Here is a 13,398-nt window from a genome sequence, read left to right as displayed (position 1 = left end):
CCATTGAGAGCAGTATAAGTTGTCTTTATATCATATTTTAAGCATTAGTCAGTTAAATTAGACATTGAACTTTAACCGTGTAAGAATCCTGGATCTAGCTGCCGGACAGCTTTTTTGTGTAGATATATCAGAAATGCAGTGTAAATACGCAACATTTCCTGTCTCCTTATGTTACATAGGGGAAACGGTTTTCATGGGCACACAAACTGAATGCTTCCAACCGAAAGAGTCACCTTAAATTGATAATTAAAACCCAAATCAATACTGTCATTAACGTGGATCTTCAATAATTATGCATAATACTTGATGCGCATTTAGTGTCCAGCTGATTGGTTACGACGTGATATTTTCACACATCATCTGATCCAAAGTGCCGGAAAAAAAGGAATTTCCAGAATATTTCGGTGTCTCATTCGTTACGCTGGTGTAGACAGTTGCATTGGATCTAACATCCTTAGCCAATTGATGTTGATCAAATACATTTTATTTGTCACATACACATGGTTAGCAGATGTTAATGCGAGTGTAGCGAAATGCTTGTGCTTCTGGTCCCGACAGAGCAGTAATATCTAACAAGTAATCTAACAGTTTCCCAACAACTACCTAATAAACACAAATCTAAATGGGTGAATGAGAATATTTACATATAAATATATGGATGAGCGATGGCCGAGCGGCACAGGCAAAGTGCAGTAGATTATATAAAATACAGTATATACCTATGATATGAGTAATGTAAGATATGTACACATTATTAAAGCGGCATTATTTAAAGTGGCATTGTTTAAAGTGACTAGTGATCCATTTGTCCAGTGATTGTCCAGTGATTGGGTCTCAATGTAAGCAGCGGCCTCTCTGAGTTAGTGATTTCTGTTTAGCAGTCAGATGGCCTTGAGATATAAGCTGTTTTTCAGTCTCTCGGTCCCAGCTTTGATGCACCTGTACTGGACCTCGCATTCAGGATGATAGAGGTGTGAACAGGCAGTGGCTCGGGTGGTTATTGTCTTTGATTATCTTTTTTGGCTTCCTGTGACATCAGGTGCTTTGGTGTCCTGGAGGACAGGTAGTTTGCCGCCGGTGATGCGTTGTGCAGACTGCACCACCCTCTGGAGAGCCTTGCAGTTGAGGGCGATGCAGTTGCCGTACCAGGCGGTGATACAGCCCGACATGATGCTCTCAATTGTGCATCTGTAAAAGTTTGTGAGGGTTTTAGGTGACAAGCCAAATTTCTTCAGCCTCCTGAGGTTGCGCCTTCTTCACCACACTGTCTGTGTGGATGGACCATTTCAGTTTGTCAGTGATGTGTATGCCGAGGAACTTAAAACTTTCCACCTTCTCCACTGCTGTCCCTTTGATGTGGATAGGGGGCTGCTCCCTCTGCTGTTTCCTGAAGTCCACAATCATCTCCTTTGTTTTGTTGACGTTGAGTGAGAGGTTGTTTTCCTGACATCACACTTCGAGTGCCCTCACCTCCTCCCTGTAGGCTGTCTCGTCGTTGTTGGTAATCAAGCCCACTACTGTTGTGTCGTCTGCAAACTTGATGATTGAGTTGGAGGCGTGCAGGGCCACACAGTCATGGGTGAACAGGGAGTACAGGAGGGGGCTGAGCACGCACCCTTGTGGGGCCCCAGTGTTGAGGGTCAGCGAGGTGGAGATGATGTTTCCTACCTTCACCACCTGGGGGCGGCCCGTCAGAAAGTCCAGGACCCAATTGCACACGGCGGGGTTGAGACCCAGGGCCTCAAGCTTAATGATAACCTTGGAGGGTACTATGGTGTTGCATGCTGAGCTGTAGTCAATGAACATTCTTACATAGGTATTCCTCTTGTCCAGATGGGATAGGGCAGTGTGATGGCGATTGCATCGTCTGTGGACCTGTTGGGGCGGTATACAAACTGAAGTGGGTCTAGGGTGTCCGGTAAGGTGGAGGTGATATGATCCTTGACTAGTCTCTCAAAGCCCTTCATGATGACAGAAGTGAGTGCTACGGAGCGGTAGTCATTTAGTTCAGTTATCTTTGCCTTCTTGGGTACAGGAACCATGGTGGACATCTTGAAGCATGTGGGGACAGCACACTGGGATAGGGAGTGATTGAATATGTCCGTAAACACACCAGATAGCTGGTCTACACATGCTCTGAGGACGCGGCTATCTGGCCTAGACGGCACTGTATTATCCTCAAAGCGCACAAAGAAGGTGTTTAGTTTGTCTGGAAGCGTGACGTCGGTGTTCGTGACGTGGCTGGTTTTCTTTTTGTAGTCTGTGATTTCCTGTAGACCCTGCCACATACGCCTCGGGTCTGAGCCATTGAATTGTGACCCCACTTTGTCCCTGTACCAGCATTTCGCTTGTTTGATTGCCTTGCGGAGGGAATAACTACACTGTTTATATTCAGCCATATTCCCAGTCACCTTTCCATGGTTAATTGCGGTGGTTCACGCTTTCAGTTTTACACGAATGTCGCCATCATCCACCGTTTCTGGTTAGGGTAGGTTTTAATAGTCACAGTGGGTACATCTCCTACAATGCACTTCCTTATAAATTCACTCTCCGAGTCAGCGTATTGCGTCGTGGTCGGATTTTGCCGAACGGAGGGCGGGGGTGGGCTTTGTATGCATCGCAGAACATCATCTGTTGTTGTCTGCTTGATTTACAGCAGGGTCTCGTTAGATTTAAGAGAAAGCATCAAGGTAATAAATTCATGTTTTCATATGTTTTTGTGCCTGGGATTGGACACAGTCTACTGTGTGCAATTGTATAAGATAGACTACAGAACAACACCCAACGCTCTTCTATTAATTATTCTGGATATAATTAACACGATATGATCTGGTAATTAAATAACATGACAAATATATTTAGTTTTTTCATGTTAGACCTGCAGTTTCTGAAGTAGCCTATTTGAACTTGAATTTGGAGCTCCGAAATTAAAGTACTGGAATAGGCCTAACTTGAAAATCAGACATTTCCTCAATTGGGTGTTTGAAAAGTTTTTGTAATTATTGTAGCCAATTTATAAGTTCTCCTGCTCCCTTATAATGATCTGTGAATTAATTTCTTATCCGTTTTTTTTGTGAGAGATGTGGCCACTTTCATTTGTTTCCCGCCGCTTCAATTGAAGGGTGTTGCGCTACTCTGTTGGGGTAAAAATCATGTGTGGTTATTATGATGACAAAACATGAATGTTGGCTTCAACTTGGCTTTCCATACAAATACATCTATTTAAAAAAAAAAAAGGAACCCGTTTTTTTTTTTATCACTTTCTCATTATAAAACCAGCGATAGTGAGATTAATGATACCGCTATTCATGGCTATATTATGTGTGCCAGCTATAGAAAAATCATTATGCATCCAATCTATTTAGTCAGGAAACGTCCTAATTATTCTCACAATGTAATAATCATTTGAATATCAATGTATTGGCAAGGCTTAAAACATTCATTTTTCTTTATACTTTTTGCGAGTGTGTGTGTGTGTGTGTGTGTGTGTGTGTGTGTGTGTGTGTGTGTGTGTGTGTCCGTGCATGCTCCGGTCAAATATGATTTAACAGGATTGAAGACAGAGAGTTCTCTTTATTGTTACATGCCAGTGATGGGAGTGGAATGTGGTTGGCTGAGAATCTGGGATGGGAAGTAATCTTGTTGGGAAACCTAAGCTGGTCAAACAGTGTCTGCAGGGCTAACTCCCGCCTTCCCATAAACCCAGGCTCATAGACAACACACTGGGATAGGCCAGCGGGATTAAGGGTCACTGTGGCGTTACGGGATTTCATTCACCCTGCCACTTGGTCAAAGACAAAATAAATTGGTGCTTATGAGAGGACGGTTGCCCATAACAACAGGAAGGGGGGGGGGGGGTATATATCATAGAAAAGTGGTTCTTGCCAGTGGGTCGAAAAATGGGGGACGAAAAGTAAATATCCTAGGAAATATATGCTAGAGAGTTTGAGAATGGATTTTGGGTGAGCTCCTTAAATCGTATCGCTGGTTTGATTCCCGAGACCTAGACTGAGGAACATTGGAATTTGCAAACAACATATTTCACTGCACCTATCCGGTGTGTGACAATACAATATAAATATATATATATTATTATTTTTTTTTTTTTTTTTACTATATTTCATTTGCTTTTGACATTTAACAAATCACTTACATTGGACCAAAACTGTGTAACCAGATTCCTTTAAGATTTGGGTAAAGAATACTCACCGATATAGGCATCCCTGGTTGTCGGTACTGGAACGGCCACGCACAAATAGGTGTCAGACTGAAACGACACAGGACACAGTGTGAGAACAAATGCTTCACTTAGTTACAGAGCAAAAAAGATCCATAAAGTTAGGGTTAAAAAAACATGTTAAATCATTTTAAAATGAATACTGTTTAAAATAACTAAAGTGTTTAAAATGAACAGTGTTTAAAATGAATAGTGTTTAAAATGAATAGTGTTTAAAATGAATAGTGGTACAAATAAATAGTGTTCAATTAAATAAAGTGTTGAAATATAAAGTCTTACAAGTAAATAAAATTGTAAATGTATTATTCTGCTTGTTTATAATCCATCAATAACAACCAATATTGTTTGTATCGGTCTCCCGAGTGGCGTAGCAGTCTAAGGCACTGGGTCTCAGTGCTAGAGGCGTCACTACAGACCCTGGTTCGATTCCAGGCTGTATCACAACCGGCCCGTGATTGGGAGTCCAATAGGGCGGCGCACAATTGGCACAGAGTCATCCGGGTTAGCGTTTGGCCGGGGTAGGCCGTCATTGTAAATAAGAATATGTTCATATATATAGATATATATATATATATATATACATATATACACACACACACACACACACACACAGCTTCTAATCAAGATTCAAGATCCTAAACATTGTTTCACCATGACAGATTCTCTAAAATTCAAAGAGAGTCCTCAGATATTAGGCGGATTATCGAGTGCAGATACTGAAGCAAAAGTGAAGTCCTCGCTCGATTGAAGTCGGGCAGTTTAATATACGAGTGAACATGACTCTTAAATCACCCTGACGCCGACCTCGCGTAAAACGGGGAGAACTATATTTCCTGCGGGGAGTGAAGACAATAGCACTTCATCAAGACAAAAGACATGACACAGAGCTCTGTGTCCAACCCTGGAGCGTCTCTCTCTCTCCTGAAGAGTGACCTCTTCATCTGAGGCCGAGTTAAAACACGTCTACAGTGACTGAAGATAACTCTCCTCTCATTTGTATCATCTTTCTCTTTATTCCTCAGGTCTCCAGCAGCCTAGCCTACATGTACTGTAACGTTCGTTGTCGTTGCTTAAACAACAACTAGTGGGCGTTGAATGGAGGAGAGAGGAAGAAAATGGCAGCCGTAGTTCCCTGGGAACAGGTCGTTTAAGTGACATATTTGTAATAAACATGACAGGAAGTCATTTCCAGGGAAATGGTGCAATTGCTTAGTTATAGCTGATGGCTTTCGGCTGTCATTTATCATTCTATTGGGCTTCTATTGGGCTTCTATTCTCCTGCTGCAGCAACACGGTCAAATGATTAAATCAATTCCAGGGGACTGAATTCCCTTCTCTCTCTCTCTCTCTCGCTGTGATGGCTGTATCTAACTCAGAGTTATTGTAAAAGGTCAGCGTGCATGTTTCTTTCTTGGCACAGCTGGCTTTCTTTCAAAATGGTGTCTCATCAGTTGAGAATTCTCCAGACAAATTCTGGCAGAATGACAACTTGGGGCCTCCCAAGTGGTGCAGTGGTCTAAGGCACTGCATCACAGTGTTAGCTGTGCCACTAGAGATTCTGGGTTCGAGTCCAGGCTCGGTCGCAGCCGGCCGCGACCGGGAGACCCATGGGGCGGCGCACAATTGGCCCAGCGTCGTCCGGGTTAGGGGAGGTTTGGCCGGCAGGGATGTTCTTGTCCCATTGTGCACTAGCGATTCCTGTGGAGGGCCGGGCACAGTACACGCTGACATGGTCGGCAGGTTTACGGTGTTTCCTCCGACACATTGGTGTGGCTGGCTTCCAGGTTAAGTGGGCATTGTGTCAAGAAGCAGTGCGGCTTGGTAGGGTTGTGTTTCGGAGGACGCACAGCTCTCGACCTTCGCCTCTCCCGAGTCCGTACGGGAGTCTCAGCGATGAGACAAGACAGTAACTGCCAATTGGATACCATGAAATCGGGGAGAAAAAGGCGTTAAAAAAATATATATAATAAATAAATAAATAAAAGAATGCCAACTTGATGTGGGCCTATTAGAACAAAATAGAACCGATTTTCGAAGACCAGATTCATGATAAAAAACCATAGCCAAATATTTCAATTTGATTACTGGTCGATCTCAAATTCCCATTTCACACTAATGAACCAAGCCAAACCATGCTGTACTGGGCTGGTCTCGTTACACATCCACCATAGTTGCTGCAATAAGAGAATGAAACCATCTGAACCAACACAGTACAGCTCAGATCCACACAACATTGTGAAAAGGGTACAGATAAGATGTTGACAAAAGAAGCTTCAGAGAAAGTGAACAAACACTGGCTCAATGCTATCTGATGAACAGCCAGTGAACTGGCTCAATGCTATCTGATGAACAGCCAGTGAACTGGCTCAATGCTATCTGATGAACAGCCAGTGAACTGGCTCAATGCTATCTGATGAACAGCCAGTGAACTGGCTCAATGCTATCTGATGAACAATCAGTGAACTGGCTCAATGCTATCTGATGAACAGCCAGTGAACTGGCTCAATGCTATCTGATGAACAGCCAGTGAACTGGCTCAATGCTATCTGATGAACAGCCAGTGAACTGGCTCAATGCTATCTGATGAAAGGAAAGGGGGGGAAATGGGTTGTCCAACTGAATGTATTCAACTGAAATGTGTCTTCTGCATTTAACCCAACCCCTCTGAATCAGAGGTGCTGGGGGCTGCCTTAATCGACATCCACGTCTTCGGCGCCCGGGGAACAGTGGGTTAACTGCCTTGCTCAGGGGCAGAACAACAGATTTTTACCTTGCCAGCACTGGGATTCGATCCAGCACCGGTTACCGGCCCAATGCTCTAACCACTAGGCTACCTGCCGAAGAACCAGTGAACTGGCTCAAACTGGCTCAATGCCATCTGATGAACAACCAGTGAACTGGCTCAATACCATCTGATGAACAGCCAGTGAACTGGCTCAATGCTATCTGATGGGCCAGAGAAAGGGCACCTCCTTATAGATCAGGGGTAGGCAAAATACAACACGCGGGTCTGATCTGGCCTGCAAACCCATTCAAACCGGGACCCGAGAGGTTTCCCTAAAAAATTACACACTATATTATATATTTATTTATTTTGGGGGGGATTATTTTGGGGAAAAAACAACACTCCAGTCACTCTTGAACATTTAAAACTATATAAAAACATATCCAAAAATGATAATGGACCTTTTTCTGGCCTGCAAGTTGATTTTCACAAACGCATAGGTCCCAAAAAAATCTGTGCAGCCTTCCGTTGAATTTCAAAATTCCAATGTGGCCCTTGAGCCAAAAAGTTTGCCCACCCCTGCGATTGATCAATAGTACAACAGTACGAGCTGACCACTAAGTTAAGAGAGTTTAAGGTTTGTCTTCTCTGAGATGTTCTACAAGCCAGTAATCCCCCTTCAGCATTCACAGTTATCAGCCAACACTTGCCATGGATGAATCATTGGCGGATGACTCACACAGACCTGCACTGAGAATAATAATAGCTCACCCTCCCCTCCTTCCCTCAACTCTCACATACACAACCAAAACAGTCCCAAGAAGACGCAAAGCCCGGAGCCCGATGACAACAGTTCCGCCATCATGTAAAAAACTGAACTCTAACTGTTTCTCACTAGCCTAAACACAGGCTTGGCTTTTGGAGAAAAGAGAGAGAGCGCGAGAGAGAGCTCGAGAGAGAGCGCGACAGAGAGCTCGACAGAGAGCGCGACAGAGAGCGCGACAGAGAGCGCGACAGAGAGCGCGACAGAGAGCGCGACAGAGAGCGCGACAGAGAGCGAGCGAAAGGGGGGGGGTAGTGATAAACCAGAGATCTTCCCCTCTGTGGTTTTCTCTGCACATTGCAGCAGCAGGGAAAAGACCGGAGGCTGAGGAGCCAATTAGCTCTTGTCTGCAACAGAGAGTCAACTTTAATGACTGCATTACTGTAGGATCAATACGGGCCAAACAAACACGGCAGGAGGACTGGCCCCTGACACAACCCCATGAGGAAATCATGTAGAGCAACACGCTGAGAGGGTTAGAAACATTGTACGGCCATCATCAACATACCTTCCTGATATGAACCAAGCAAAGCGGCACGTTTTTCTGCACGTAGGAAGGAGATGTCTGTCAAGTCTATGAATATTAATATATTAGTCATTGTCTAACCTTTATTCGCCGATCGAAGTCTCGATAAAATCTCTTTGACATTAGAGACCTAAATGCTAGTCAGACTAATTTTGCATCATGGAGAATGATCACTGATTTTCAGAAATGGTTGAATAGCCTAACAGGCTATGTAGACTAGTGTAGATAGTGTTCTTTGAAAACATATGTAAATAAACGTAAAACTGAACCATCAAACCATTGAGCGGGGGAAAAAACTAAATCTGACAGACACTGGGTTGGTTTGAGTTTTCCACAGGGTTGTTTTGACTGTCAGAAACATGGGGACTCACCACCGTGGGGGATACCCCCGGCATGCGGACATCCAGGGAAAAGTTGCCTGATTTGGACAGGACCATGGGTTGTCTCGTCCTGGTTGTGCAGTCGTTAGGCTCCGAAGAGGCACTTTCCTGATACCTGTCCGATGGGGACAACAGTGAGAGAAGAGGTTGTTAGTGGAAAGCGACAAAACAACCTGGGAGAAAACGATTGCTAATGAGAGAAGCTAACAGCCTGATGAGTTGAGGAACTCCTATGACGAGATTGGAAGTTTGGAAGATAATGAGCGTACTTCACATACAAACACCTAAGACTCAAGAGGGAAACGGAGAGAACACCTCCAGAAAAGTAGGTTAAATGAAGATACAATTGTTTATAGAATTACTTATAGGCCAATCTGCAATTGACTGATACTAATCTACCCAAAAGGCTATTTGTGTGGTCACCATGTCTTTTGATGCTTTAGCCACCTCCTGCGTCATTTGTTTGTTCATCATGTAGCCATTCAAACATGGGACAAACACATCCGACTTCCAGTACCTTGTACCTACAGCAGGCTAATTTCCTACTGCAAACATGTTTTAAATGCTATATAATTGTATAATAAACAACAACAAAAAATGTAAGTGCATGAAATCATCATCGATCAAAAAAAGACTAACTTACAAAACATTGATTTAGAACTGCATTAAACTTATCAAATCTATTTATTTCATAAGTACACTGAGCTATTTCAACTTAATAAAAAAACATATAATACATCAACTCTAGGAGAACACAATCAAAGAACAGTCGAGATCTCCAAACGACATCTGTTCGCACCCCTCACATGACCCCACTAAATCTGCCTTTCCCTTTCAATTGCATTTCAAAACCCCTCCAAATAAATCAGCACTGTCCATCCCCTTACCTTTTAAACCTGTGCAGGGGGTTTGTGGCACCGTCCAGGCTATGGCTTTGACAGATGAGCGTCAGCACCACCACGCCACAAACAAGGACTCCCATCTCTGACTCTAGCCTCTTGTCAAGCGCTCCCTATTCCTGCTTCTAGCCTGCCGGGTTAACTGTAGAAGACTGGGCGCTGAGCAGAGCGTCACAGTGCTGTGTCTGGGATCAGCTGTGGAGCCTCACTGACGCTGAGCGAGAGAGAGGAAGTAACCAAACAAACAGTAGCAGGTCCTGGATCAGGGTTAAGACAGATGGAAGAGCCAGATGGAAGGGTTGTTCCTGTTGGCAGTTCACACGCTGGGGACTGAAGGAGTAGGAGGAGGTTGTGTCTGTGGTTGTGCGTACCGCTCCTCTTCTCCAGGCTCCAGGCCACTAGGGCTAGGTGTTCCTTTGTATTTTCTCTGCCTTTCCGAGTGAACTGAGCACTCCCTCCCCCTTTCCTCTCTACTCCTCTTCTCTTCGGTCTTCTCGTCTGGCACAAGTGGCTGTAACGCGGCACCTTTCCACTCTCCTCTTAGCACCCAAAGTTATCCAGTGAGAGAAGAGGCGAGTAAATGTGAAGAGCGGCTGATGTTCAGAGGTGACAGAGAGATGAGATGAAAGGAAGAGTAGATCAGAGTAGATGGAGGGAAGAGGCGAGGAGAGCGCAGCGTCGGTCTCCAGTCACAACCTGTAAAAATAGAAGCAGACGTGCTCAACAAGAGGGGGGGTGACTAGATGACTAACATGCCACTGACTGTGCCTGTCTGCCTGCTAGCGCAAACCGCTACCCCCCCGCAAGCTAATGCTCCAGCGGGTTCTTTAATATACTCCCATTATCATAAGAGGCAACACGGAAATGCTAGTTGTTAGCGTTAGTGCCCATCCCTTAAGATGACTGAGAAGCTAAGGGGGTTTGAGTTGGGGGGGGGGTAACGGTTGGTTGGGAATCACATGCCATCTCTCCTTGCCTTTAAAATTTCATTAAATATAGATGACAGTGTACACACTCTGCAGTGCTGTTACTGTGCTGAATCCGCGGATGGTTGCCGCTTCTATTTACTCTATTCTGTGTGCTTGTCCGGGATGTGAAAGCGGAGGGATAGAGGGGAGAGAAGGAGAAGCCGCAGTAATCCAATCAGATTTCCCCGGGGGATTCACACCCTTATTAAGGAGATCCAGTTGGTCACCAGCAGGAGCAGACAGCTAGTATAGAAAACACTGTCAAAGAGACCTAAACCATACCTTACAATACAATACCATACCTTACTATACAATACCATACCTTACAATACCTTATTATACAATACCATACCTTACTATAGCATACCATACCTTACTATACCATACCATAATATACCATACCTTACTATACAATACCATACCTTACAATACAATACCTTACTATACAATACCATACCTTACCTTACCATACCATACCATACCATACTATACCATACCATACCTTACTATACAATACCATACTATACAATACCATACCTTACTATACCATACCATACCTTACTATACCTTACAATACCATACCTTACTATACCATACCATACCTTACAATACAATACCTTACTATACAATACCATACCTTACCTTACTATACCATACCATACCATACAATACCATACTATACAATACCATACCTTACTATACCTTACAATACAATACCTTACTATACAATACCATACCTTACTATACCATACCTTACTATACCATACCATACCATACAATACTATACAATACCATACCTTACAATACCATACCTTACTATACAATACCATACCTTACCATACAATACCATACCTTACTATACAATACCATACCTTACTATACAATACCATACCTTACTATACCATACCTTACTATACCATACCATACCATACAATACCATACTATACCATACCTTACTATACTATACTATACTATACCATACCATACAATACAATACCATACCTTACTATACAATACCATACCATACCTTACCTTACTATACAATACCATACCTTACCTTACTATACCATACCATACCTTACTATACCATACCATACCTTACTATACCATACTATACAATACCATACCTTACCTTACTATACAATAACATACCATACCTTACTATACCATACCATACTATACAATACCATACCTTACCATACCATACAATACCATACCATACAATACCATACCATACAATACCATACTATACAATACCATACCTTACCATACCATACAATACCATACTATACAATACTATACAATACCATACCATACAATACCATACTATACCATACTATACAATACCATACCTTACCTTACTATACCATAACATACCATACCTTACTATACCATACCATACCATACAATACCATACTATACAATACCATACCTTACCATACCATACAATACCATACTATACAATACCATACCATACCATACCATACAATACCATACTATACCATACCATACCTTACCTTACTATACCATACCATACAATACCATACAATACCATACCTTACTATACAATACCATACCTTACTATACAATACCTTACTATACCATACCTTACTATACAATACCATACCTTACTATACAATACCATACCTTACCTTACTATACCATAGCATACAATACCATACCATACAATACCATACCTTACTATACAATACCATACCTTACTATACCATACCTTACTATACCATACCTTACTATACAATACCATACCTTACTATACCATACCATACCTTACTATACCATACAATACCTTACTATACCATACCATACCATACCATACTATACAATACCATACCTTACTATACAATACCATACCTTAACTTACTATACCATACCATACCTTACAATACAATACTATACCATACTATACCATACCATACCTTACTATACCATACCTTACTATACAATACCATACCTTACTATACCATACCTTACTATACAATACCATACTATACAATACAATACCATACTATACAATACCATACCATACCATACCATACCTTACTATACCTTACTATACAATACCATACCTTACTATACCATACCATACCTTACTATACAATACCATACCTTACTATACCATACCTTACTATACTATACAATACCATACTATACAATACCATACCTTACTATACTATACCATACCTTACTATACAATACCATACCTTAATATACAATACCATACCTTACAATACAATACCATACCTTACTATACAATACCATACCATACTATACAATACCATACCTTACTATACCATACCATACCATACCTTACTATACCATACCATACCTTACTATACCATACCATACCTTACTATACAATACCATACCTTACTATACCATACCATACCTTACTATACCATACCATACCTTACTATACAATACCATACCTTACTATACCTTACTATACAATACCATACCTTACTATACAATACCATACCTTACTATACCTTACTATACAATACCATACCTTACTATACAATACCATACCTTACATGTCTATACTATACCGTGGTAGACTATACCTTACTATACTACACCGTACTATACTATGCCGTACTATACTATACCGTGCTATACACGACCGTGCTATACTATACCTTGCTATACCATACTATGCCTGTCTATACTATACCTGTCTATACCTTGCTATACCATACTATATTATAACTGTCCATACACGACCGTGCTATACTATACCTTACTATACCGTACTGTGCCTGTCTATACTATACCTGTCTATACCGTGCTATACTACACCGTGCTATACTATACCATACTAT

At 42.1% G+C, this 13,398-nt stretch overlaps 1 protein-coding gene across 1 annotated transcript in view; it reads right to left on the bottom strand.

Moving 5' to 3' along the window:
- pam (peptidylglycine alpha-amidating monooxygenase) overlaps positions 1-13,398 on the bottom strand; it is a 178,904-nt gene that overhangs the window by 138,720 nt on the left and 26,786 nt on the right. Inside the window, 3 exon segments of the mRNA XM_014145629.2 lie at positions 4,210-4,267; positions 8,683-8,806; positions 9,579-10,286. Of these exon segments, the coding sequence (XP_014001104.2) occupies positions 4,210-4,267; positions 8,683-8,806; positions 9,579-9,673 (277 nt within the window). The 5' untranslated portion in view covers positions 9,674-10,286.

Source organism: Salmo salar, chromosome ssa01 (assembly GCF_905237065.1).
Source record: "Salmo salar chromosome ssa01, Ssal_v3.1, whole genome shotgun sequence".
Taxonomy (NCBI): Eukaryota; Metazoa; Chordata; class Actinopteri; order Salmoniformes; family Salmonidae; genus Salmo; species Salmo salar.
This window is presented reverse-complemented; position numbering and strand designations above follow the sequence as displayed.